Source organism: Hippopotamus amphibius, chromosome 1 (genome assembly GCF_030028045.1).
Source record: "Hippopotamus amphibius kiboko isolate mHipAmp2 chromosome 1, mHipAmp2.hap2, whole genome shotgun sequence".
Lineage (NCBI taxonomy): Eukaryota > Metazoa > Chordata > Mammalia > Artiodactyla > Hippopotamidae > Hippopotamus > Hippopotamus amphibius.
The window spans coordinates 105,579,165-105,606,780 of NC_080186.1; the positions used below are offsets into that span (position 1 = coordinate 105,579,165).

At 43.4% G+C, this 27,616-nt stretch overlaps 1 protein-coding gene and 1 pseudogene across 3 annotated transcripts in view; both read left to right on the forward strand.

Annotated features, from left to right (window-relative positions):
* The window catches only part of PDE4DIP (phosphodiesterase 4D interacting protein), a 203,585-nt gene that overhangs the window by 150,947 nt on the left and 25,022 nt on the right, over positions 1-27,616 (forward strand). For 2 of the 3 annotated variants that reach the window (XM_057720826.1, XM_057720817.1), the window contains 10 exons: positions 8,234-8,322; positions 13,405-13,637; positions 17,686-18,121; positions 18,978-19,170; positions 20,289-20,405; positions 21,005-21,533; positions 23,007-23,242; positions 24,300-24,351; positions 25,474-25,697; positions 26,309-26,461. In XM_057720826.1, the coding sequence (XP_057576809.1) occupies positions 8,234-8,322; positions 13,405-13,637; positions 17,686-18,121; positions 18,978-19,170; positions 20,289-20,405; positions 21,005-21,533; positions 23,007-23,242; positions 24,300-24,351; positions 25,474-25,697; positions 26,309-26,461 (2,262 nt within the window). Of the gene's footprint in view, positions 1-8,233; positions 8,323-8,608; positions 10,191-13,404; positions 13,638-17,685; positions 18,122-18,977; positions 19,171-20,288; positions 20,406-21,004; positions 21,534-23,006; positions 23,243-24,299; positions 24,352-25,473; positions 25,698-26,308; positions 26,462-27,616 lie in introns of those variants that run through there. The other variant, XM_057720809.1, reaches the window with a different exon arrangement.
* Positions 14,319-15,464, forward strand: LOC130844742 (homeobox protein NANOG-like; annotated as a pseudogene).

Consider the following 27,616-nt stretch of genomic DNA (forward strand, 5'->3'; position numbering starts at 1 on the left):
CTAATAGACCAATGACACTTTCTAAGTTTTCTATTAAGATTCAACCATGGCTGATATTTGGGTTCTAAGGGCTCATAGTGATTACGGTAATTTATGTAAACTACTACTTTTGTTTCTGTCATCCTCCATCTGAGAGTAGGAATTTCCCTTGGTATCTTCAACAGTTGCCAAGTGTTATAAATATTAGGGCAGTTGGATGAATAATGAGAAACCCAACTTCCTACTGAAAAATTAACAAAATACATAGTTTAGCGGTGGGGGAAAAGTAAGTGAATTCTGGTCCTGATTTGGATCCTGAAAAGATAAAGTAACTTGTACTGTGGTTGCTTGCCTTTGATATTGGTCCTTGGGAAACATTTTGGAAAATTAAGTGATTTAGTGGCACAGGAGAGATTAAAAGTTTGATCTTGATAACAGATGTGACTGAAATCTGGTACTGACTTTCTGGTCTGTATAGCTGGAATGAGGCTTGCAAACAGTGCTAACTGGAGAGAGCCTGCTAGTCTAACAGTTTCGTGTGATAATTTGGCATCGTATTAGAGAGCATGATGCGAATGGATTTTGTTGTATATCCCGCAGGTAGATGATGCTTTGGCCACAGCATGCATGTTTGTGTTCAGCATGCTATAATACAATTCCACCCTCTCCTCAGGAGCACAGACCTTTTCTCTTACTGAATTATTCTACTTTTGCCAGGCGTTTTTCAACATTACGATAATCTTAGATAAAGCATTGTGTGCTTACAGAACCTTGTGCTTGAATAAAAAACATGAAAGAAAGTGAAATGAAATTCTCACTCAGGCTATGCTTAATTGGAAGCATAGAACTTACAATGAGAAAAATCCATATTGATAGACTGGTCTTTCTCAAATTTCCTTTTTGGTTGTAATGGTTCTAAGAGGCCAGGGTAGTTGAAGTCTATAGTTTTTAGAACGAGAGAATTGAAAAGGGCCTCCAAGAAGATTTATTTGATGAGTGAAATGGAAGTCCTTTTGACAGATATTTCCCCTAAACTCTTTTCTATTACAGGTTTAAACTATATCATTGAAGTCTGGTGATTGTTAGTGCCTAGTATAAATCAACATTTTTCTGGTGTTCTCTTTGTTAGCTGTTTAGCCAAGTTATAACTTTTTGAAAAGGCCTGATGGGACTATTTTAATATTGTCAACCTTTTACTTGATCGGGTATACTTTTACCCGCCCCTCCCCCACACCCACATCTCTTCAGCCGTGGATAGGAGCAATATTTTTGGTTCCTCTGCTTCCTCATTCGTATTTTTAAGAGATGTGTCTTTGTCATTATGCATAGTGAGAGATCTGTTAAAGATCAAGAACATTTTTGCCTGGATAGGATATTAGATCCAAGCCACAAGTTTCCTTCGGAGGTTCTTTAGTTTATTCTGCTTGCACATTTTACACATAAATGACCTCAGTGGCAGATATATATAAAAGACCTATCACTCTTATGCTTACTTATGCTTCTAATTCAGTATCTGGTTGAGAAGTTTGGTTCATAGCTTCAAAACAGTTCAAGAAAATTGATTTCAGTTCCCTCTACTTCAGTCTTCTAGTTGGATCTAGAGTCTTCTGATTAGGGAAAGGAGGGATAGATGAGATTACACCCAAAATTGCTCCTTTCATTGAGAAATAAAGGTTGACTGACCTACCTAAAGTCACTTCCCTTTGGACTGTAAGCCCTGGAGGAAACAGTAGTTTAATACTGGTGCTTTCCTTGAGCTAGTAGTAGAAAACTCCAGTTCCTGTCGTTAGGATAAAGTTATTTTCTGGTTTCTTGGTCTTTTTATTTGAAGAAGTCACAGAATCTTCATGTCCCAGAAAAACTCAAGTTGCCTCTTAACTAGGGTCTCAGTAGTAATTCTACAAGTCAACGTGCAGGGATATGTGGCAGACTTCTTAGGGAGTAGGGAAGGAATACAGTGACCCGACCCACACACTTTTAAAGTCCACTTTCCATCCTGCCTTGTAGAAATGGCACTAGAGGTGGGATAAATGAAATTAGCTTTCTTTTTCAGATATTAACATCCTGTGAGATACAAGCATATTTTCACCCCAAAGAGAAATGAGTACTTTCTCTCATTCCTCTTTGGGGTAAAGCTCAGAGAGCTTTTAGTAGTATAGAACCATTTGTACTATAGAAAGAATAGCTGGGGATATGGAGCTCATAAAAGGCAACCCAACTGAAAAACAGAAGGAACGAGTCAATGGGACAGTACATCAGAGTGATTTCTGTGGAGTAATAGTTTCTGCATCTTAATGCTTTATGGAATATGGATTTAAGCCACCTTCCCACTAGACATTTGGAGCAATAACTTTGTTAAACCTTTTAAATTATGATTAAAAGACTACCATGTTGCTTTTAAGTAGTTTGAGTATTGACAAAAGGTAAGTTCTCAACTTCTTTTTATATAATCACTGAGCCAGGATGAATTTCCCAAATAAAAAATCACCATTTATAATTTGCTTCCAGCAAAGGATGGGAAGTGGAAGGGAAACATAAAACTGTGGCGCTAACAATACTAATTTTATCAGATTTCAAATAAGAATAGTTAAACTTATAAAGTGACACACTAATTCTTTTTACATTACTTTCCCTTTTTGTTGTTTAAAGTCAAATTCCAGGAATAAAAATCTTTATCATACTCTTTTCTTCTTGCTAAAGCTGGAAGGATAAAATAGAAAGTTCGGCAACATCAGAAAATGTTTGACCTAAAATAATATAAAGAGTAGGGTTGTTAATTAATTACATGAACCAAGTCGACTTCCTTGTTTCCTTTGAGAATTCATGATTGTCTAGCAAATGCATGTAGGTTTGCTTTTGGTATATAACATGAGTATACGGTGCTTCCTTTTGCAATTATCAAAATCACTGCTCTGAAATACCAATGTCTCTCTCAATCTGTAAACTTTATAGGCCTGTGTATATACAAGTATGTTTTATAAACCATGAATTTCTGTCTGTTTCCAATTAGGTATTATCAGTTTGATAATAAAAGCAGGTTTACTTTTACCACTTAAAGTTTTGATCTTAGGGCTGTTGAGAAAAATTAAAGTGATTCATAACAATTTAAATGAAGAAGGAAGTGACATGTTAAATAATCCAGTAACTTGGTGCTAGATTATTTCTAGGACTATTTCCCCACCAAAACAAGCTGTAAATTTTCATTTCTTCATGGCACTGTGTTGTGTTAAACTGTGTTAACATTTGTGCTGAAATGGAGTGTGTGCTTTTTATCTATAAGTGTTAGAATTTCAGCTACTTTAGTTGAGACACACAAAAATTGTTACTGATCCAATAAAAGTATCAAAGGCCAAACAGTAACTAATTGGTTTCATTCTTAAAAGATTTATGAGAAAAGTAGAGAAAGCTCATATCTTTTTTTTTCCCTCATAGGAGAATCAGTCTATTGATTATTGTACTAAAATTCCAAGTCAAATAAGGCTCAGGAATGAGTGAATGCCTTTGTATTTATTTAACTAAAGAAAGGAAGAGGAAGAAACCTGAATTTTTCTACTCTCAAGGAAGTGAGACTAAAGAAACAGCATTATACGCCCCCCAGAAATGTGAAATGGACTTGACCTGAAAAAACCTTTCTTGCTCTCCTTGCTGAAGGAGAGTAGTAGAAAGTGGGATGAAACTCTGGGGAGTCCATTGTTACGGTGGGTGGTGCTGTCCCTGGGAGTGTTCCTGGAAAGGCCTGCTTCTTGTGTTCTTTGAGGAAAAAAGAGATCCTAAGCAGGAAGAATCCCTTGACATTACAGAATATTAAGTCACTGAAAACAGTTGCCTTCTGAATTGTAAGCTTGTTAGCTGAAGGGTACCTAAAAGATGTTGGCAATTTAAAGGCAAAGATACACGATACAGGGGCTTGACTGCAGACAACAGTTTTCTTTTCTGGCTTCTTCAGTTCCAATATCACAATCTGTCTAGTTAAAGAATTTTATTTCTCACCAGAAGCTTATGGAAGACTACCTGAAATCTTAAAAGTTTTCTTATGGTCCAGAAGGGAATGGACGCAGGTAAAATAATCAGTTAAGTTATGCAGGTAAAATTAAGTTATCAGTTATTGGTTCGTGACGTGAACAGGTGGGAGTTCTAGTAATGAGCACACGCAGAGTGCCTAGGAGTGAAAGTGAGGTGGGCCCAGAAGACATCAGAGACGGGCAGCGAGGGGGCAACAGCTGGGTGCTTGGCACTGCAAGCTTGTTCATGCTGTAAAGTTTAGCTCTTTGAATCCCCTTTCAAGATCAGTCAGATGTGACTCCTGGGTTCTGAGTAATTTTATGGAAACGTATTGCTCCTTTTCCGATGGTTGCAGACAAATGGCTTAAAAAGGAAACAATAATGACTGTAGAGTAGAATCTGGAGAAAATGGTCTTGTTGCAGCCCAGCTGGGACTCATTACTGAGGAACTGAGAAAACACGTCATGACTTTCCCTCAAGGCTTATTTGTGCACGATGGAGTTTTAAGGCAGTTATTAGTTAATGATGATAAATCCTATTTGTAAAACACCTATTCAGAAGAGTTCATCTTAATCTACTTATAGATCTGCGTTTTTTCAACTGTCCTGCAAAGTAGGGAGAACATAAGACTGTTACGTCAAACCTCCTGTTGGGGAAACATATTCAGCCGTGAAGAAGTACAGATAGACCCAATCAAGATCATCCAGTGAAAACATTGGGGGTAAAATTTTCTTCTGCTGAGTACGTTTAGGTTCTATGGCCTCTTTCTACCCTCAATTTTTCAGCCCATAGACCAGTTTACCAACAATGAGGTAAAACAATAATAATAAGGCAATATACTGAGTACACGGTGTATGCCAAGCACTGTTCTAAGCACTTCAAAGACACAAAAGCACTTTAAGGTTGACAAGTGTGTGGAGTGAATATTACTATTAACCCTTATTAATAAGTGAAGGGGAACCGAGTTACAGAAAGGTGATGATTTGTCTAAAGTCACATAACAAAGCAGAAATCAAACATAGACAGTCGGGCTCCTCCAGAGTCCATGTTCTCAATAATTAGGCCATCCTTAATTTAAAAAAGCACAAAAGTGTGAATTTTTGCCTCAGTGATAAAAAAGAAGACCCTTTATTTGCATACCACTTAAATTTTTGCCCAAGGACTTTATAGTATTATAGGAGTTTATTTCTGTGGACTTTATAGAGTCAGACAGTTGGTAGAAAATAATTTTCTAAGTCTAAGAAAGGGAAGTTTTGGTACCATCTCCATTATGCGTGGTTCAGAGCCTAGAAACTTGGAAGAACCACAACCTGAGAACTACCATCAAAGCCTCAAGTAAAAGTTTTTAATAAAATTTGCAGTCTAACACTTAATCCTGGAGATGAAACCTGGAGAAACAAGTTAAATTTGAACAGATTCTTAGCTTTCAGAAACTCTGAAGGTGGCAGACCATTTTATTTATTTATCAAACGTAAGCAATCATTTCATCAATATATAGTACCATTAAATTAGAAATTTAAAGTACTATTCCAACTTAGTTCTGAGGATAGTGTTTTGTTGTCTTGTAAAAGTGTAGAAAAGGGTATCCCCTACAAAACAGAAGTCCTTTATTGTCATTAAAAAAAAAAAAAAACAAAACCAGAAATGGTAACAAAATGAGGGATATCTAATGTGAACTTATAGATAGGACTTTGTGAGGGATAACCTATTCCAGTACTTTCTAGAAACTTTTTTAACTTTACCCCTCAAACACACACAAAAAAGCCTTTAGCATTCTAATTCTAATTGGTAAAGGGCCGAGTTAGCCTTAAAGCTGCCCTGAAGGAAGTACAGCAGACTAAGCTAGCTGAAGAAATGAATAGGGGGAAAAAAAAACTCTATGTAGTAGAACGTTAGGATGAAATGGGCATTTTTGCTTTGTCTCCACTTAACTCCTGATGGAGTCAAAATCATGGTATCCTGCCCCAGAGTGAATTAAAGAGAGAACTTTATCTAGAAATACAGATGTGGCATCAGAAAGGTCGACAAAGGTAAGTGGGGGGGGGCAGAAAGGGTTAGACAGAAGCCTTCAAGGCCAGTGATATTCACCCTTTCTAATACCCACTTACCTTACTTCCGGAACCTAGTATGTGGGATGCTGGCCCAGTGTGGTGTGGGAGTGAGGATCCTGACCTCACAGAGCTGAGCTTTCTTCAACCACAGGCTCGTTCTCTAGTCCAGTGGTCAGAAGGGAGACAATGTGGAAAGTGTGTTTTCTTCGTCGCTGAGTGGACGGTTCATTTTCTTTGCAGGGAAAGAAAAAAGGTTCTGATCTCTGTTGCTATGTAGGGAAAGATTTTCCAAAGTAAGCAAATACAGTATGGATGTCCTCAAGTGAATTAGCATCCTGGGTTCAGTGAGTTTCCAAAGCAGCCACAGCCTAGGAAATATATTCATTCATCTCTACACAACCAGTGTCCTGAATGAGATGGTCCTGGGGCTGGTTTGAAAAGGTAAGTATTGGAAATCCCTATTGTACACAGTCTGCCGTGGATCTCTAAAGATGCTGAGTGGTAAAGGTGCTTCCTTGTGAGCAGGGCTTTATTGAATAGGGTACTGCCTTGGTCCAAAGTCAACACAACATTCATGGTAAAGATCAGGGAATGAGTCAGAAGATGAAGCTGTTAGGATGACACGCTTTTAGTACTTTAATGAGATTGGCCTGGGTATCCCCAGCATAAACTTGCACATGCCAAGAGATAAATGCAGGTGTGAACTGGCCCTGTTCACCTTACCTGCCAAGGGTAGTGAATGCTCATTATTCGTGCAGACCTTTCAGTCACAGACGTCTGAGCTCAGGAGCAGGTTCTTTACTCTTGGAGGAAGAGACAAAGAGCTGATTTGTCACCAGAGGGAACAGTGAGTTGCCTCTGAGTTGCCTCCAGAGACTTGCCATCTTGGCGCATCACTCACCCGGGACTAGCTGTGTAACCTCAGTCAAGCTGCCTAATCTCCTTGATGCCCAGGTTACCCAATGGTCAGAAGAGGAGTTTTAACAGGTTGGTTGCCAAGGCCAGGGTCAGCACGAGATCTCATGTTTCTCTCACTTGGGCAGGTTCTGTAAGACCCAGGCAGTTACATGGTAGATTTTCTTTGGTGTCCAAATGAGTTAACCATTATAAATTCCTACACTTTCAGAAGAAATCAATAATGTGGGCCATAGGTCTTAATCTAAAATTTGATGAACGGTCTTATTTTAACAGATGTGGAGAAGAAGAAATGCCCTAGATTTGTGCTGTCTGATATGGTAGCTGCCAGCCATGTGTGGCTATTTGAATTCAATTTTAATTAAATTAAAAAATCAGTTCCTCAGTCACGCTAGCCACATTTCAAGTGCTCAGTAGCCGCATGTGACTAGTGTCTACTGAATTCAACAACGGAGGCATAAAATTGCAGGAAGTTCTATTGGTCAGCACTGCCCTAGACCTTTACGTGGACCATGAACTGCCACCACTCGTCCGTTAATGTAGGGCACAGGTGTTTGTGTTCATCTTTGGGGGATGCAAAAATGGATTCAATTCCATTTGGACAAAGCCGTGCAAGAAACCCTTCAGGCACAGGATGTTGGCACTGGACAAGAGTTTGAGGGCGATGGGAGGACGGGAGATTAGAGGAAGGTGTTGGGAAACAGGTGAACCATTCTCTGCCATGGGGCTTGACTAGACCTGAGCCTCTGTAGGGCACAGGACCCTTAGAGGAAGGTTCCTCAGCAAGATTATCACCTCACCCGTGACTGATCCCAACAATGGAAAAGGGTGAGAGGACCAGGGCTGCCCTCATCCCAAGGAAATCAGGGACCCCTCAGTACTCGTGGTAGGAAAAAATTGTAACATTGGGCCCATGTCACCGCAGAGCAAGTTATTACATAGACCTAGTGGCCGGAAGGGAATAATTCAGGCTTCCTGGAGATAAGTCAGGGGGTAACCACTCTAACAGTCTGCTCCTTAGGTACAGGTCTGTGCAGTCAAGCCAGCTTGTATTTTGAGGTTTAAGCTTGATTGTTCATAAGAAAGTATCAATGATATGGTGACAAGGCTTTTCTACAGAGCTGGCACCTTGGTGCCGCCTTCCCTGTCAGCCCTGCTGGCTACGGGGCCTTGCATACAGGGAAGGGAAGAAATCAGAGGTGGATGACAAAAAGAGTGTCATTTTAGCTGCTGTCTGGAAGGCACCTGCAAAGGGAGTCACCTTTCTCTTCTGGACCTACTTCTAGGTGCCGCCGCCGGGGACGACACGGAGGATGCCAGCACGGAGTTCACCGACAGCATTGAGGAGGAGGCTGCACACAACAGCCGCCAGCAAGTAGGTCTGAGTTAGGCTCCGGGGTCCCAGGGTGGCGGGCGCGTAGCCCTTCGGGGACTGGTGGTCTCCTGCAGCCTTTGGGGGCCTGGAGTAGGAAACGATCTTTTCACATAAACCACCTCCCAGTCTTCTTCCTGCCCTCCCTGAGCTTCCCAGTCAGCCTGCCAGCCCTCCTCCTCACTGCACTTTTCTTTCCAATCCACCCTTTTCACTCCTTGTATCTCCTGCTCCTGCTCCTGCTCCCTGCCCCCTCCTACCCTCCTCTGCTCCTGTGTACTGTCTATAGCTATAGCTTCAGAAGAACTTTTACTTACAACAAGACCATGGACACTTACCCTCTTGGGCTTTTGTAAGTGAAGCACATCACAGAAGAGAGGGAGTCATCGAAGGGCTGCTTGGGGAGGTGGCAGGCCTTGGACCTGCTTCAGGAGAGTGTTCTCTGAGGACACAGGACCCTTAGAGGAAGGGTTGGAATGCTTCCAAAGCAGGAATCATTCTCGGCGAAGTCTCACTATATAAAAGAGAACCTTGTTGGGCAACCCGACAGTCTACCCGGGTTGTGACACATCAGTGACACTTCAAGAGCAAGCCCCTGTCAAACCTCAGAACTTGGTACCCAAGGCTGAAACACTGTTCCCACGGACCATCAGTGAAGGTGTAAACAGCGTTTTCTTGAGCTCAAGACCAGAATGTCCTGGACCTCAGAGATTGTCACCGATAGTGATCCCATAGCCCCCACTGGAACTCCTATGTGTCTTCACCTTACCCAGTGACATTTAGCAATCACGTGTCCTAGATGGACCAGGCCTGCAACTCTCCAAGTTTTGAAGGAGAAAGTGGATCATTGGTATCTGTCCTTCTGCAGAAGCAGCTGGGCTTTTCCAGTGATAGGCTCCTTGGAGCTATTAGGAAAACCACAGGGGATGTGAGGCCTTCTGGATCCACCTCTTTATCTCCTGCGTAAGAAAGAGGAGACGGACGTCTCATAAACCAACGGAGAGACCCAAGTGAGCAGTCCCCAGATCTCATGGGATTTGGCACAGTCTTTGACTCCTGAGGACATGAGCAGTTGTCTGGAATACCTTACACCCTCAGCACGGCTTCTTTACCTTCTACCAACATCCCCCTTTTGCTGCTTTAGACACAGCTGACCCTAACTTCTCCCTTGAGTTCCTGCATGAGCCCCACTTCCCTTTTTGCTTGGACAGCTTCTTCTGAGTCCTCCTAACTGATGTTTGTAACTAATTACATGCACCCCTGTCCCTCTGGACAGATCCCTCATCTCCCACTCCCTGATTTCATTGAGGATCTTGGGTGAGAGAGAGGGATCTGCAGGGTGAGAAAGTATCCACTTTAACACAGAGCGAGATTGGGATGTCTGCAGGTCACTGATGGTTATTGCTACTGCGGGTCAGGGTTAACTTCAGAATAAATGAACAGGAGACACAGATATGGAGAGAGCCAGGTTCCGACTGATGTGGTCCAAACTACACCTCATAGTGTGAGTTCTTCACTCTGCTTCTCGGTTATAGGCAAACTGGTTTGTAAAGTCACTTCTTCCTCAACCTTCTTTCCTGTAGCCAAGCGTGGAGAAATGATCAGACCACATTTTGAGGTCAGTCCAACCCTGGAATAAACCTGTACATGGGGCATTTGTATTTCCCTTGCAATGTCTTCCCTATCACTTGGCACATGAGATACTTAATAAGTTAGACAAGTATTTACCTGTTAGATGAAAAATATCTTGGTAAGCACTTTTTCTTTGCATCCCATTTCCTTGAAAATCAATCTTCAGTTTTGGGGAAGGAGGTGTGTGAAATCATTGTAAACTTACTTCAACTTTTCTGAGGTTTGTGGGTGTGACTCTCTTGCTACCAATTAAATAAAGCTTGTTATGTCATAACTGTTTTGTGTCCAGATTCTCAAAAATGTGTTTGCTTGTTTCCCGGGAACTGGTCCTTTAAGCCTGAGTTCTGAGCTTCTTCTAGTTGTATCCTTAGGAGACAGACCTTATTCTCAACACCAAGCTCCCTTCCTACCTCAAGCATACTCACACTTCCCCTTACAGACACATCCAACTTTGTGTTCCTTTCAAGGCAAGAACCACCTTTTGGCCAAAGCAAATTGCGTAATCTTTATTTTTTGGACTCACCCTCCTCAGGAAGTCTCAGGTCTGGCCATGATGGTGATTTGCCCCAGGTATCTCTCACAAAGTTCCATTCCCAATCAAATGTAAGATCTGTAATACCTAGGAAATTCCTGTGAAAGAAACCAGGGTAATCAATCTTTGCCTTCATCTGAATTTTTGCAATAGAGAAGAGTTCATCAACAATCAAAAATGCAAAGGAAAGTCAGTGATGAACTTGAAAAAAGATCATTTTTAATATCCTACTGCTATTTGAGAACTGAATTACATTGTGGGGGGTATGAAGGAATAGGGCTAAAACAGAACCACTCTATTCAGATAAGAGATTGGAGCTGCACATTGACCTCCATGGGGCAAATGGAAAACCAGCACACAAAAAAGTTGCATTATACCTTGGAGGCAATAGAACAGATGAATTAGGAAATGTGAAAAACAAAAACCTGTAGGGGATGTAATTAACAACAGAACTAAAGGAATCATACTACCACTACATACACTGGAAGCCCTGGGGTTTTACTTGAGGAAAAATGATAGAAATATTAGCTTTCCATAGATGTTAAAGAAAAAATATAAAAAGGCTAGATCCTGAATCACTTTTCATGCATTTACATTAAAATTTTACAGACAAGGCAGCCAAAGTAAACTCCCTTGGACATAAAAATATGAAAAGCCAAAGTAGCCTGGGAACAAATCAGATCTCTATTTTCTCATTTAAAAGTAAGAAATCAGACCAGATGAACCTTAAGGTCCTTTCTGGTATTAACATCCATGGGTCTTATTTTTTCTTTTTAAAGAAAGTAGGTATATTTAAATCAATAGAAGATAACATACATCTAGAAGGCACTTTAAAAATAGATGGTATCATTAAAGTTAGACATTATTTTTAAACAGAATGACCCCTTAAGGTTTATAAAGGAATAAATGTGTCCACATTCAAAGCTGATAGCAGTGTTTAGTTAGTTGCAAAGAGTTTGTTTAGAAAGATAATGTCACATAATTTAAATGACGGGTGAGGTCATAAACTTTCAAAAGTGGTTTTATCCAGCCTCCCTACCTTTATTTTGTCCCAAGTGCTTCATGGCACATGCAGGGATGGCCACCAGTCCAACTAGGCAGCAAAGCCACAGACACAGACATTCCCAGGAGCCTCCCAAGGCTCAGGCTTACAACCCCAGGTGGGATTGGGTGCCTAGGAAACGAGCACCTGTGTGCGGCATCTCTTTCTTCTTTGACGTGGATGCATACCTTGCACATCTCTTTACAACCTCAACTGCCATGCTTTTAAATGCTTTTACACATACATGCCATGAATCAACCCCATCACACCTGAAGTCTAGATTTTATCATGCTGTTACGAGGGCCAAAGCAACGGTCATTGGCTTTGTGCCAAGCCAGGCAACTGTTAATCACTGGTCCATTTAAGCTTCTCTGAGCCCTGTTTTGTTCAATATAGCAACATTCCTGACCTAAATGAAGGAATAAAGCATATAATTAATTCTACAAATCATCCCTAATCAACTGGCCGCTACATGATTTATGGAGATGCACATAAATATTTTGATGGCTTTGATGATTGTGAAATGATTCTGTATAGCCAGAATGAATTTGTGGCAGGTACAAGTCACTATATTTATAGAGATAAAGGAAAACAACATGACACAGAAATAGCTGTGGGGAGAGGTGGAAAATTGGGAGGTCAAACTCGACCTGAAGTTAAGTAAAACCCCAAAATACTGCTATTGAAAGGAAAAAGAAGCCAATAGATCATTGGGATATAAGATTAATAATGCGACAGACAGGCAAGAAATTTGCGTACTAAAATAATTAGTCGTATGCTAAGTAGATTGTCATGTTCAGGTTTTGCTTTCTATACTTTTAAAAGCATAGGAGAAGCTGAAGAGGAGCCCAAGATAAAAAAAGTTTAACAATAAAACAATAAGAAATTTTAAAAGTTAAAAAACTGTTATTTGAGGGAAAACTATACAATCTTGCTTTAGTTGAAACATTAAGGAGTAACTTCAAGAGTATCCTCAAAAAGCAAAGGTGATGGAAAATTGTTTCTGCTTGTTTTCTTCTCATGTGCTTAGATTTGTAGAGAGTTTGGCCTGGCAGCATCAGCACAGGATGGTGACCAACAAGGGAGATTGGTTGCTAGGCAGGCGGCCCCACTTTAACTTCTCAGCAGTCATAGAGTGTGAGTCTCCTGCTGCCAATGAAATCAAGGCTGCTTTGTCATACCTGTAGCTCTGCCTGTGCTGTAATTCTCTGACTATGACTCCTGACTCTGGAGTGCCCAGATCCTTCCTTGTAATCATCCTTTTTGGAGTCTGAGTTACAGCCTCAGGCTTTGAGCTTTGGTATCTTAGCCATGATCTTTGCCGTCAAGGACTCAAGTGTTGTGGAGCTGATGAAGGTTCCTGACTTGTGAGAGGACTCCCAGGGAAATCTGTCCCCTCAGAAAGAGAAAAATCACAGCATCCACACTCTCCAGTCCTGTTTAAACCTCATTTGTTTGCATTTGGTTTTTGTTGTTGTTGTTTAATTTTATTTTATTATTTTATTTTTACATATAAATAAACAATTGTCCCAATACCACTTATTGAATATCCCATCTGTTCCGACTAACCTGATCTTCTACCTCTGTCATAAATTGAGGTTCTGTGCATTTGTTTTAAATTTGTTGTGTGCTTATGGTTTTTCCAAACCCACCTCTGCAGTCTCCTCTTCCTGCCCGAGGCAACAATTCTCCCTGCTGTTGTGGTGTGTCCTCCCACCTAAAACAATCTCCAGGGCCCTTATGGCTGAGGAAGTCCTAGAGGGGAGCTCACTTTAGGTCTGCCTTTTTTTGGTCCCATTAAAGCCTGCCTTTGCAATTGAATGTTCCTTGCAGATCCTCTTCAGTGAACTAACTTCTTTAAACCATGATTTTCTTTCAGCTCATCAAGGTGGCTTTGGAGAAAAGCCTGGCAGCTGTGGAGACCCAGAACGTATCCCTTGCCCCTCCTTCCCTGACAGGAGGGGACAGTAACAGGGGTCTTCAGGAGGAAATGCTCCACCTGAGGGCTGAGATTCACCAGCACTTAGAGGAGAAGAGGAAAGCTGAGGGGGAATTGAAGGAGCTAAAGGCTCAAATTGAGGAAGCAGGATTCTCCTCTGTGGCCCACATCAGGTAGGACGTGCCCCAGAGAAGGGGGCCCTGCTGGTGGAGAGGCTGCCATAGCCAAGGGACCCACCTCACTGCAGCCAAGGTGTTCACGCTGCCATGGGGCTTCTTGGTCCCCATCCCAGGCTCCGTGTGTTAATGGTCCTACAGATGCTTAGAAAAGGTAACAATATTGGATAATGGTGATTATCAATAATTACCATTCAAACTATTCAAGTAAATCTGGTCTTAATTCAATATATTAATGCCCATTATTAGCTATACATACGACTGTCAGGAGTGGAAATCTCCTAGCTGTGTGACTCGTATTGCTCTTTGGAATTGACTGGAACAGGTAAGGAATGTCCTGCTCCCGGAGATGCTTCACTGCTGTATGTGGAACCAGAATAATCCTTGAGGAAGAGGGTTCATAAGAGGCCCTTCCACCTCCACTCAGTTCTCTCTCTCAGCAGCATGAATCCTTAAATTACGGGATAACAATTTTAATAACCTCTGCTGTTTTATTTACTTTGTGAAAGTGGTAAGTAGCTTATTCATTGGCTAGATTGGGCCTATCGTGACCTTGGCATGCAGCATAATGTCCTATTTCACAGGTGAGGAAACTCAGGCCTAAAAAGATCTGGTAACTTCCTCAAGGTTGCATAATAGTCCATGGATAGATTTTCCTAGATTGGGCTGGTTGGCTCCTGTTATAGCACAGGTGACTAGCTCCATCCCATCTTTTTTAATACTTTTACACCTGGAGATCTTCACCTTTCTCTGAGCTCTTCTACTTAGAAGCCTGGACTTTTCCTACCATCTAGCTATTTGGTTTTTGTTTTTTCCCTCTCCTTCAACAACATGAGTGTGGACCCAGCTTGTCCCCAAAGCCTGCTTGGCCACGAAGCATCTGATTCTAGCAAATTGTCACCAATGCCTGAGATTTATGGGCCTGAAGAAAATTATGCATCTTTGCAAATGTCACCTGCTGAGGCCCTCGACACAGAGATGGTCTCTCCTCTTCCTTCCTCCATGGATGTGCTTATTCAGGACAGTCCTGATTCTTCCACAAGCCCCAGAGGAAAACTACAGTCCACATCTGCCGAGAAGAGCACAGAGAAGGAAGAGAAGGTCCCAGTCAAGAAACAGATCAGAACCATGTTCTCTCAGACCCAGCTGTGTGTGCTCCCTGACAGATTTCAGAGGCAGAAATACCTCAGCCTCCAGCAGATGTAAGAACTTTCCAACATCCTCAACCTTAGCTACAAACAGGTTAAGACCTGGTTCCAGAACCAGAGAATGAAATGTAGGAGGTGGCAGAAAAACAACTGGCCAAGGAATAGCAACAGTGTGACTCAGGGCCCAGCAACTACAGGGTACCCAGGCTTCTATTCCTACCACCAGGGATGCCTGGTGAACTCTTCCGCAAACCTGCCCATGTGGGGTAACCAGACCTGGAATAACCCAACTTGGAGCAACCAGAGCTGGAAGAGTCAGACCTGGTGCCCTCAAGCCTGGAATAACCAGACTTGGAACAATCAGTTCAACAACTATGTTGAGGAATTCCTGCAGCCCCAGATCCAGTTTCAGCAAAATTCTCCTGTCAGTGATTTGGAGGCTACCTTGGAAACTGCTGGGGAAAGCTATACCCTAATACAGCAAACGGCTAAGTATTTCAGTTCTCAGCAGCAAATCATGGATTTATTCCCAAATTATTCCATGAACATACAGCCTGAAGATTTGTAACGATGGCTGTATTATTCACTCTCAATTTGAGCAGTGACTGTATTCTCTAGAATTTTTCTGTTAGAATTATGTACCTCTCTGACTTGATAAGCTGCTTTTCATTATGACTTTTGTGTCAATTGGGGGGGTATGATTGGAATCTAATCAAAGAGGTTTCAGAAGCATGGGCTTCTACAGACAACATGATCAAAGATGTCTGGCTATAGATAACTAGATTATAATACTATTTTTTGGATAGCTTTAGGATCTAGAACCTAAAAAGTACAAAGCTATGTGACGAAGGATTGTTCATATTTTCTGGGATGGGTAAGCTTTACTTGTTAAGAACCTCAGGTGTGTTAAGGTGAAGGGTTAAGCTACAATGTGCTTTACAGACTTCCTCTGCCGTTTTTGCTATTTTACTATAGCCCCTAATTTGTTCATCACTCTAGTATTTGTAGAAAGATGTTTTGTATTTTGCCACATCATAATAGTACCAGTTTGGCTGGTTCATTTATAAGTACAAATAAATAAGAAATATCCATTAAAAAAAAAAAAGTCCATGGCTAGACCCCTGGCTCCCAGTTTTTAAATTTTAAACCTCTTCTTCTATACTATGTACATTGTCAAACAATTCTCGAAATACTCTTGTGATCATCCTTAATGTTGGTTCTTTTACTCTGAGTTATCATGATATTTCTTAAATTCTACTTAAGTTAAAGCTTAAGTCTGACTTAAAGTTTGTTATGTGTAAACTCTGTTGTGCTGTCATGGGTGAGAACAGTACATCTCTTTTGATCCTACAGTTGAATATACAATCCAACCAAATGTGGTACCTTCATGAGTTATTTTCTTTTTTCCCCGGAGTTACTAACCTGAAACTGATGTAACTCTCCATCCAACTGGAAGCACCACTGATACCGTAGAAGACAGAGTCTATGTAATTCATAGCCCCTCTTTTGAGATTTTGTTGAGCATTACTTTCGTTAGTTTGTATTGTGAAAACAGCAGGGTTGTTCCCCAAATATAAAGTTATGACATAATATTAAATATTAAATATTCTTCTTTATACCACACATGGGCCCATTTCTTTCCCTTTTACACCTCAGTTTTGATAAAATACCTGTCTCCCTTTTCTCCATTGAGAAAATAGACATCTCTCATAGACAGTCTCTCTGATTCCCCTGTCCTAAAGCATTTTCACCCCTGATTCACAGTAGACAAGCTCTGCTCTATTCCAGAACTTCAGGATTCTGAGAAACCCAGTCCAGGGGCATAGCCAACTATTGGTCCTTCAGGCTGTGAATTAGTCACTTCTGTTCCCTCTTCTGGTCAGCAGTTCTCAATTTTACGTGCTTAAGAGTCACCTGTGGGACTTAAGTAAACTATAGATTCATAGGCCTTCACTCTAAAGCTTTATTAACAAGCACCTCACAGGATTCTGCTGTTATTCCTCAGGTCTGCAGCTAGTATGAGCAGAATTAAACCACTTCTCTGTTGCAGACACGAAGCTAACCATACCACTCATGTAATTTCATGTACGCATCCAATAACTCCACTGGGTCAGTGTTAGAGGTTAAGCGAATTTCCTTTTTAAGTAAATTGCCTTATTAAAGTCATTTTTTATTGCTTCCACCCAATCCTAGTGAAGGGTTTGGTGTGAGGAAAGCCTGCGTCTAGAGTGTCTTGGTGAAAATCAGTTGTTTAGTCCATTTTAATTCCTCAACAAATATGATTATTTTAGGCATAGCTGGCACTGTGGAGGTTTGGGGGACACAAGGTGAATAGAACACACACAATCCCTGTTCTCATGAAGATGCTCTCCTATCATAGGGGCCAGACGTAAAGCAAATAATTAACATAAGTACATTTGATTATAGTTGTGATTAGTGTTATTTATTTCTTCTGTGTTCCTAGGTCCAGATTTTTCATCCAGTAGTTGAAAAGTGACTGATGGTAATTAATAGAACCGTAGAATCCATAATAATAAATTTGTTCTTTTTATTTCTTTCTTAAGAGTCTAAGTACCCTTGTTTATTCCAGAGGCCACTGAAAATTAGAATAGGAGGCTGCAAACACGAGTAAAGACAACTAGACTGGGGGTCTTAAGTCCAAGGTTCTTAGTGATGATGCTGCCACCAAGTAGCTGTGGGAGTGCGGATAATCTCTTGCTCTTCCTGAGCCTTGGTTTCCTCGTGTATAAAATAAGGGAGTTGTTGTAGGTCTCTGAGGTCACTTCATGCTCTGGGGTGTCTCTGAGTCTCTGATGGCCTGAGGTGTGGGTAAACGGGGCTGTGAGGAACTAAGGCCAAGACCAGACCTGGCGCCTGATTGTATATGTCTCCTGCAGGAACACCATGCTGAGCCTTTGCCTTGAGAATGCAGAGCTGAAAGAGCAGATGGGAGAAGCAATGTCTGATGGATGGGAGATTGAGGAAGACAAGGAGAAGGGCGAGGTGATGGTGGAGACTGTGGTTGCCAAAGGGGGGCTGAATGAGAATAGCCTTCGGGCTGAATTCAGAAAGCTCCAGGGAAAACTGAAGAATGCCCACGATATCATCAGCCTCCTCAAAGAACAGCTGGTGCTGAGCAGCAAGGAAGGAAATAGTAAACTTAACCCTGAGCTCCTGGGGCACCTGGCCAGGGAGACCGACAGAATGAGCACAGAGCCGGTTTGCTCTCCTGGAAAGCACCAGTGCCAAGAAGCAGAGAGTGTGACCACGAGGCCTTGCTCCAGACCCCGGAGCCTTGACCTTGGGACTGCCCTAACAGTGGATGCCCACCAAGTAAGTGCGGGATTAGATGGAATGAAAGACCCTTGGAGAAGGGCTGGAAATGTCCATTTTTACCTTAAACCCTTCTGCCCTGTGGGACAGGAGGTACCAAGGGAAGGGCCCCTTTGCACCACAAGTAGTGGTGATAATATTCCTCACACATCAGCCTTTAGAAAGGTTTTTTACAACATTTTCTCATAAATATTACATGAGTAATCATTTTTCCATAAATATTTGAGTGCCTAATTTTCCAGATATGACACCAGGCATTGGAAGCGGGCAGTAAGACTTTGTCTCTGCCCTTCAGGTACTCAATATGGTGGGAAAAGATGGCTCAAAACCAGATCATTTCAATAGGGTGCAATATAGGGATACATGGGGTTTTAAGGCAGCCAGACAAGTGGTGTGTAATGACATCTCTTCCTTATCACTGCCATTTTCGTCACAGCTCATCACAGGTGCCTTTACCTGAGCCTCAGAAGGGGTTATCAGCATCCTCTAAGGGGAGGGGAGCTTAACTGAGGATTAAGCAAAATGGAGATTGCAGAGGATTCTGAGAGGACAACTGGGCAGGAATGCAGGGAGGAAGGAGCGGAGGTTTCTGCCCCTTCTCTCTTCAACCATTGAACAAACATTTACTGAGAGCTCCTCGTAGACTCAGGTGGCACCAAGCTATGTGCTATAGATACAGAGATGAATAAAACATCCTCTCCAGGAGCTGTCTGGAAAGCAAGTCACTGCCAAATGGGATGAGGAGTGCCGGGACAGACACATGAATAAAGTCCACAGGGTTTGCCAGGGGAAGTGGCCATCACTGGCTGGGGGATGAGCTCAGACTGCCCTGACCCTGTGCTGGCTCTTTTCACAGCTGGATAACCAGCCCCAGGCCTGTGACCCTGGGCCTCAGTCAGAATTTAGCCTCCCGGGATCCACCAAGCACCTGCGCTCCCAGTTGGCACAATGCAGACAACGCTATCAAGATCTCCAGGAGAAGCTGCTGATATCAGAAGCCACTGTCTTTGCCCAGGCCAACCAGCTGGAGAAATACAGAGTCATGTTTAGTAAGTCTTAAGTTCACCATCACCAAAGTGTCTGTCTTGTCCCTGAGAAGCTCTGTGCTTTGCAGACTTCACTTTTCTTCCCCAACCTCAGAATGAATTTAAATCCTGACCATGACCCTAGGATTGTGGAAAGGGATACTAAATTTCAACTTGCAGATGCCAGAGAAGAATCAATGAGTAAAAGCAAGTGTGCGGTGACAGTATAGGGAGGAAATAGGCTAACATCTAGACTGGCTGATTTCTAGTACAGTCAACAAACTGCCTTACCTCTCTCAACATATGCTAATTGTTTTTCTTCTGCTCCTCTTTGCATCACATCAAGTTCTTATTTATTTATTTATTTATTTATGCCAGGTCTTAATTGCGGCACATGGGCTCCTTAGTTGCAGCACGTGGCTCCTTAGTTGCAGCAGCTGGGCTCCTTAATTGCAGCATGCAGGTGGGATCTAGTTTCCTGACCAGGGATCAAACCCAGCCCCCTGCGTTGGGAGCATGGAGTCCTAACCATTGTGCCACCAGGGAAGCCTCCAGATTCTTAAAATATATACCATCATTGTTGGTCTAGAATTAGCACTTTCTAATAGAACTTCTGCAGTGACAGAAATGTTCTCTATCTATGTCACATGTGGTTATGGAGAACATGAAATGTAGCTAATTCAACTTGGGAATTTAAAGTTTAATTTTAATCAGTTTACACTTAAACAGTCACGTGTGTCTAGTAGCTACCTTACGGAATAGTACAGATCTAGATGTCTTTGAAACACTGAATTAGTCCATTCAAACATTTCCTGAGCCCCTGTGAACAAAGCATTGGCTGGTTTTCCTAGGGCTTCTAGAGATGATAGTATGCAATGTCTGACTCTAAGATGTCTGGTTGCAGTGAAACCCAGGTTATCGGTACGTGAGATCATCAATGGCAAACAGGCTCACCTTGGTGGAGGGAAGTCTTACTGCCTGGAGCAGGTGGTCTCTTCTCCCACCTAAGTTCAAAGAAGCATCTATTCCACTCTGGATCTGACCTCCCTGCCCCCTAAGGGCCAGGGTATGTGCCACTAGGGATGAGGGTGTATGTGGGAAATTCAGATACTCTCTGACACCCCCTGTCTCTGCCCAAGCAGGTGAACCCTTGGTGAAGCAGGACAGCAAGCAGGTACAGGTGGACCTCCAGGACCTGGGCTATGAGACGTGCGGCCGAAGCGAGAATGAGGCTGAGCGGGAGGAGAGCACCAGTCCTGGTAAGAGCATGTGTGCAGGGCTCACCTTCCCTCCCTGCAGGCGGCCTGCACATTTGGGTGCTGTTGGCCAATCCCACATGCCATGAAGAGTAGGGGTGAGGGCATGTGGTAGACTGAAGGGAATACAGGACCAGAGAGGCACAGGATGTTTGGAGGTGAACTCTTGCCCAGAATGAGGCTGAGTGTGAGTTTGAATGTCTACAATTAGTTTTCAGCTTACTGCTGTTAATTTAAAAAATGTTCTCTCCAATTGATTATTATAGGAAAACACTAAGGTCTGTTTACTAATGAGAAGACCAGATGAGCTTTGGGGGATAAGCAAACAATAAGTTTTAAAAACATGTTCCTCTGTTATAAAAGCACTATGACTATAGGGATGTCCACCAAATTGAAATCAAGGAGAAAAGCACTAGTAAAATAGAAGGTGACCGCACCTGACTTGCAGGGCTCTTGGGAGGATAAGAAATACTGCATTTGAATGTCAGTACAGTGCCAGCACTTCAACTTTTGCTCTAGTAATTATTGTCCTCAAGACCCGCTGAAGTGGCTAGAGCAGCATGCTCAGCTTTATTCAGAAAGATGTCTTTGTGTTTTCTCAGAGTGTGAGGAGCGTGACAGCCTCAGGGAAGCAGTCCTAATGGAGGGGCTGTGCTCTGAGCAGGGACACCTGGGCTCCACACTGGCCAGCCCCCCTGGGAAGAAGCCTTTGGAGAGCCAGCTAGGGAAGCAGGAGGAATTCCAGGCATATGGAAGGTCAGAAGACATCTCTGTCCTACGTAAAAACATCAAAGATCTGAAGGCCCAGCTGCAGAACGCCAACAAGGTCATTCAGAACCTCAAGAGCCGGGTCCGGTCCCTCTCAGTTACAAGCGATTATTCATCTAGTCTGGAGAGACCCCGAAAGCTGAAGGCTGTTGGTACCCTCGAGGGATCTTCCCCTCACAGTGTCACTGATGAGGACGAAGGGTGGCTGTCTGATGGCACTGGGGCTTTCTACCCCCCAGGGCTTCAGGCTAAAAAGGATCTGGAGAGTCTGATCCAGAGGGTGTCCCAGCTGGAAGCCCAGCTCCCCAAAACTGGAGCAGAAGGGAAGCTGGCTGAGGAGCTGAGATCAGCCTCGTGGCCTGGGTAAGGAGTGCACTCTTTGGACCGTTACTTGATTGGTGATGTCTAAGTTTATGTTTTAAGTAGGGTAGCCCAGGCAGGTAGAAGACAGAACCCATCAGGACAGAGGATCAGCTATTTAATGGTAGCGCTAGGTCTGAAAAAAAGACAAGTGACCCTTGCTGGGAGATACCAGGCTCTGGGATTTTCTCTTAGGAATGTATTCATAAAGCTACAGGATCTATGATGTAAGTAGTAAGACTTGGAGTCAGACCTCCTGGGTTTGAATCCTAGCTCTGCTACTTACAGTCTGTGCAACCTACTTAGTCTTTCTGAGCTATTTCTGTACCTATTAAATGAGGATAATAAGAAAACCTCAAAGGGTGGTTATTAGGTTTAAATGAATTGATACAAGTGCCTATAATGATGCCTACCGTATAGTAAAGCTCTCAACACTATTTGCCATAGTCATTATTGTTATTGATACTTTGTGTTGAAACACACTGGGGTAGATGTCCACCTCAGTATCTGGGTTATCTGTGCTAACAAACCGCCCCAAAGTTTAGGGGATTCAAACAATAACTTACGTGGATTAGCTGGGCTTAGCAGGGTAGCTCTCACTTGGGGTCTCTCATGCAGCTGCCATCAGATGGTGGATGGGGCTGCAGTCACTGAAATGTCTGGCTGGACGTGGCTTCTTCATTCATGTGTGTGGTGACGTGGCGCTCCTTGGCTTCTCTGTCTCTCTGTGTGGCTTCTTGCCTTCAGGGGCCTCTCCTCCTGGCCTGGGCCTCTCATGGTACGGTGGTCACAGGGTAGTTTCCCTTCAGCATGGCAGCTGGTTTCCAAGAGTCAGGAAGTGGAAGTTGCCAGGCCAATTAAGAGCGACTCCTGGACTTGGTGCAGTGTCACCTCCACTATGTTTTCTTGGTCAGTGTGGTCACAGAACCCACCCAGATTTACGGAGGTGGAGAATAACTCCTGCCTGATGATGGGAGAGGGGCACAGCCACACTGCAGAAGAGCACAGGGACCAGGAGCTTGAGTAATGGCCATCTGGGCAAAATACGGTCTGCCACAACGTGGACGGTCTTTGAAATAGAAGACATGAAAGGACCTATTTGGATTTTTCATATTTATTATCTGCTCAATATATATATTTAGTATTTATCGGGTATCAACTGTGGGTCTACACTACATTGGTGCTCTAAGGAATATAAAATATGGCACTGTATTTACCCCCACAACTTATTTTTCATTTTGTTGGACACACGACTGACATATATAAAACAGTGGAAGAATGGTGGCATACCATGTTGTTTGATGCAAGTTTGTCAGAACAGACTTATTCTTAAATACATCCTTTGGTTTTTGTGCCACAATTCAGCTTAAACTGAAGAACTCTTAGAGATGTTCTCACAGAAATCTCTATAGAAACTCCTGTAACTTAATTTTCACTCTTTCCAATCTTACTCTTTTCTCTTCTTTCCAACGTTAGGAAATATGATTCCCTGATTCAGGACCAGGCCCGCGAACTATCCTACCTACGCCAGAAAATACGGGAGGGGAGAGGTATCTGTTATCTTCTCACCCAGCATGCGAAAGATACGGTAAAGTCTTTTGAGGACCTCCTCAGGAGCAATGACATTGATTACTACCTGGGGCAGAGCTTCCGGGAGCAACTCGCCCAGGGAAGCCAGCTCACAGAGAGGCTCACCAGCAAACTCAGCACCAGTAAGTTGGCCACAGGGCTTTGGGACACTCAGTCACTCCCAGAGCCCAGCCCCAGGTGACCGCCATGCCCCCATCACAGCCTTTTAACCCAGGTCCCACTTCCACTTCATTTCCTGGGGGTTATTACAGAATCAGGACTGGCCAGTGGGAAGCACTGAGGAGGAACCACAGGGTCAGAGAGGCCATGATTACCACTACAGAAACATCATCGTTTATAGAATGTGACCTTTAGAAAAGGAGGCTGAATCCCTCTAGTGCTAAGGGGGAGAAAGAGAGAAGAGATCAGAGGACTTCATTGTAGTTAAAAGAGCCCTGAACTGAGACTTGCAAGATGCAAGCTCTAGCCTGGATGCTGCCGTTAAGTTTCTTTGGGCAAATGACTTACCTTTTGGTATCTCTGTTTCTTCCTCTATTGCTTGGTGTCACACATGAATGTAATTCAAATACAGATAAAGCACTATGCCCTTTTGAACATGGTTTAGGCACTGAACGTCATAGTACAAGAGCTAGGAATACTGATAATTATTGGTAATGATACTGGTAATTATTTGAAGCCCTTTACTTAGAATTTCCTGAGAGCACCCAAGGGAGCAATCAGGATCAGTCTGGGAGGCCATCCATCCCATGTTCCAGTGGCAGGTGCAGAGGTGGGACAGGGCTGTTTGTCATCACCTCAGAGTGAGAGTAGGTTCTACATGAAAGCTGCGATGGGTCACAGAGCTGTCCATCTGGGAGTCAGTCTGTGGCAGGCTTGGAGGCTGGAATGTTCCAGAGGGAAGCTGGCCAAGTGCCTTTTAAACTTTTTTTGCATTGATTTAGGGCACAGGAAGCAGCAAAGGTGATCACCAGGTCAGGGAAGGTCTGCCCGGTGAGCTCAGGAGAACCCGCAGGTCTGTTCCTAAAGACACAATCTGAGGTCTCCCAGAGTACTTCTCCCACGTATCCTGGACACCATAGAGTAGTCACTGTTTTGCATCCAAATAGACCCCTGCATTTATAATGTGTGACGTGAGACCTGTTTAATTTCTTGCTGTTTCTGTCTGAACTTGGTTTGCAGAGGATCATAAGAGTGAGAAAGATCAAGCTGGACTTGAGCCACTGGCCCTGAGGTAATTCAAATGGGATCTGGGGAAGGAATCAGGACCAAGGCCTAAGGGGTCAAGGGTGGCTGCGGCTTCACAGATTGGGGGAGAAAAGGAAACTACTGATTGTGATGCGTTCATTTCTTCATGGAACGCCTTACTGTTCTCTTTAGCCTAATTCTTTGCTCGGTTTTGATATAATTCTATTGATTTCTGTTTGTATATTTATTCTCCAGGCTTAGTAACCTAGAGTCAGTCTGACTTAAAAGTAAACTAACCAGGTTTTAAGTGTCCTTGGCACCCCAAGGATCTCCTCTGCTTCCCCCCGTTTGTTTAAAGACCAAGGTGTGCTTCTTGCCAAGTTGGCTGACCCCAAGTTGAGCTGGTAGCTAGTTTAATGGCCACACAATTTCCTTGGGGAAAAAAGAATTGTATTACAGTTCCTAGTAAAAAAAAAAAAAAAAAGTCCTCAACATTGCAGATCCTGGGAAGCTACAGTGCCTTAGGAACGAATTTTCAATGAGTCACTGCATATTACATTACAATGTGCAATGAAATACAAGCTCAGAGTCCTTTGTAGTCACTAGGACTGGTCACTAGTCACTCAAGACCCTTTGTGTCCTGAGTGTGCTTTAGACCACTCAGTGCTTCTCAAAATATCTGTGATGAAGGATAAAGTATTTTGTTTTTGTTTTCATCTCTAATCCATCAGAGACACACATGTGGTCTGTACTTCAATCAACCAGATGATCCTACTTACCATACTCTGGGATGCTGTGGGAATACCGCACTGCTATATGTTCCTCAATGCTTACATTCCATTTCTGTACTTATCTTGTTGGAGACTGGGAACCAACAGTTCTCAGACTCCAGCTGTACTGCGGACCACACTTTAAGCAGCAGTGCCTTAGAGGGCTAGCTGAGCCTCTGCTGTCCTCAGTGTGTTGTGTGGCCAGTGCATCTGGTGGCTCTTGCCCCTCCTCCCTCTGCACCCGACCTACTCTCCACTCCTAATCAGAGATGGGTCATTTCGTTTACTCTTTGCAGGAATGGTCCCTTTGACTTATGTGGCTTTTCTCATGTGCTCTAGTCAGGACTAGCTAGTCCAGTGACTTTGGTCTCACCTATTGTCCTCCTTCACCCCACTAGGCTCAGCAGAGAGCTGCAGGAGAAGGAGAAAGTGATTGACGTCCTGCAGGCCAAGTTGGATGCCCGGTCCCTAACACCCTCCAGCAGCCATGCCTTCTCTGACTCCCACCGCTCTCCCAGCAGCTCCTCCTTCTTGTCTGATGAGCTGGAAGCCTGCTCTGACATGGACATAGCCAGCGAGTACACACACTACGAAGAGAAGAAAGCCTCACCTGGTCACTCAGGTAGCCTCCACTTTCCGCGTGGAACCACCTTTATCTAGACCGAGAGGAGACCCCCACATCCAGGCCTTAGAGATGCACCTTGGTGTGTCTTAGGCTGAACCGTGCCAAGCACAGGCCCCAGTGGGTCAGGATCTTGGCTTTGCTCCTGACTGCACACGTTACCCCTGTCGCTGGGTGTCCACCAGCAGCATATGGATGCTGTGGGACGGGCGAACGGCAGTGGGAAGCGTGAGAAGACTGCGGAGACTTCTGTCCCCCACTGCCTCATGAGCACACAGTCTGTCCGACTGACCTCCGTTTTTTAAGATGGGATATCGTATCCCTCCAGCCAGCTGCAGTTCCTGAACCCCTGCGTGTCTGTGGGTGTCCACAGGTGCTGCTGGCCTTGCCTGGTGTTTTTGGGGTGCCATTTTCGTGGTTTCAGGCTCTGAGCCCCATTGTCACCTCTAAGGTGGCTTTCCTCACTGAAGGAGCCGGGTGCAAGTCAGGAGTGAACACCGCTCCCGTGCTTGTGCTTGATGATTTCCCTGAAAGCAAGTGCTTAAATAGAAGGCCAGATTCCAGTTCTTTGTAGAACATCAAACATGTTCTTTCATTCATGGGTTTTGTAGATTCCATCCATCACTCAAGTCATTCTGCTGTACTGTCTTCTAAACCATCAGCAACCAGTGCATCTCAGGGGGTTAAGGCCGAACCCAGCAGCAACCCCATCAGCTTGCCAGCTCCCCAGAATCCCCCCAAGGAGGCCAGCCAGGCCCATCCAGGTATGCAACAGCCAACAGGGCAGGGGCTTCCTCTCCTCTCCCTCAGCTGCCTGTTTGACTTTTCTTTGGGGACAAGAAAAGCATCATTAGAAGCTTATTTATATACATCAAATCCTAGACAAAATCAAGAGACCATCCAAATTTGCTAATAGTGTCTGACTACTCTTTGTTTTAAATATTTTAGAAAAATAAATAATCCACAATAGACTTTGATCTGCATACCAATTTTGACCAATAGTTGGCTAATTATTTAAAAAAAAACAAAACAAAAAAACAAAAAAAACCTTCATTTCTTTCTCTCATTTCACCCTGGGAATCAAAAAGGCAAAATGTTTCTCCCAGGATTACTGTAGCCAAAGAACAGAAAGAAATTTACATCTACTGCTTTCTTATATGTTTTCCCCATTTTATCTGCAGAGGAGCCTCTGCAGCAGGTGGGGCTGCTTACTTCACAGCTGAGGATGCTTTACTATCCTGAGACAAGATTCCGTTCATGTTACATTATCATTTATGGGTTTACGATGGGTTGGTAGACATTGATATGTATATGGTGTGTATCTTGGACCAACAGAACTGTACATTTCATTTACCTGCCTCAGCTTAGTTACCGGGGGAACATTGTTCAATCACAGCTCCACACCAGCAATGGCAGAGAAAGGGCAGACCTTGTTCTCATCTCCTACCCCACAACAAGGCAGGCGGGCTGGCTGCCTTCCATGTGGTTGTGGTGAGGTCAGACTTGTGTCAAGGTGCCTCCAGAAGAACAGCACTTTCCTTTTGCTGCCCTTCTCTCTCTTGAGGACAAGTCAACCAAAATCTTAAGAAAAATAATGTGTCCAACTCTTTCTGAGCCTGGGCTCAAAGTTTCTGGACCAGAATGGGCAGCAGCTAAACCACGAAATCGGGGAGAAAAGCTATTCATCTAGCACTGTGGACATCTGTGTAAAGGCTTTGGGATCAAAAAGAGTAGAAGGTCAGGGTTTTAAAATCAGAATGCCGCCCTGAAGGAGGCCTGGGCTGTGTCAGTTGGTAATTCAGGGGTCTTTGCGGTACTGCTCTGATACTGTGTCAGCATCCTGGGGTAAGGGGTGTTTTTCAGAATGTGATCATTGTCTCTCCCATGTGAGACAGTCTCCATAGGTCTGTCTTGTTTTC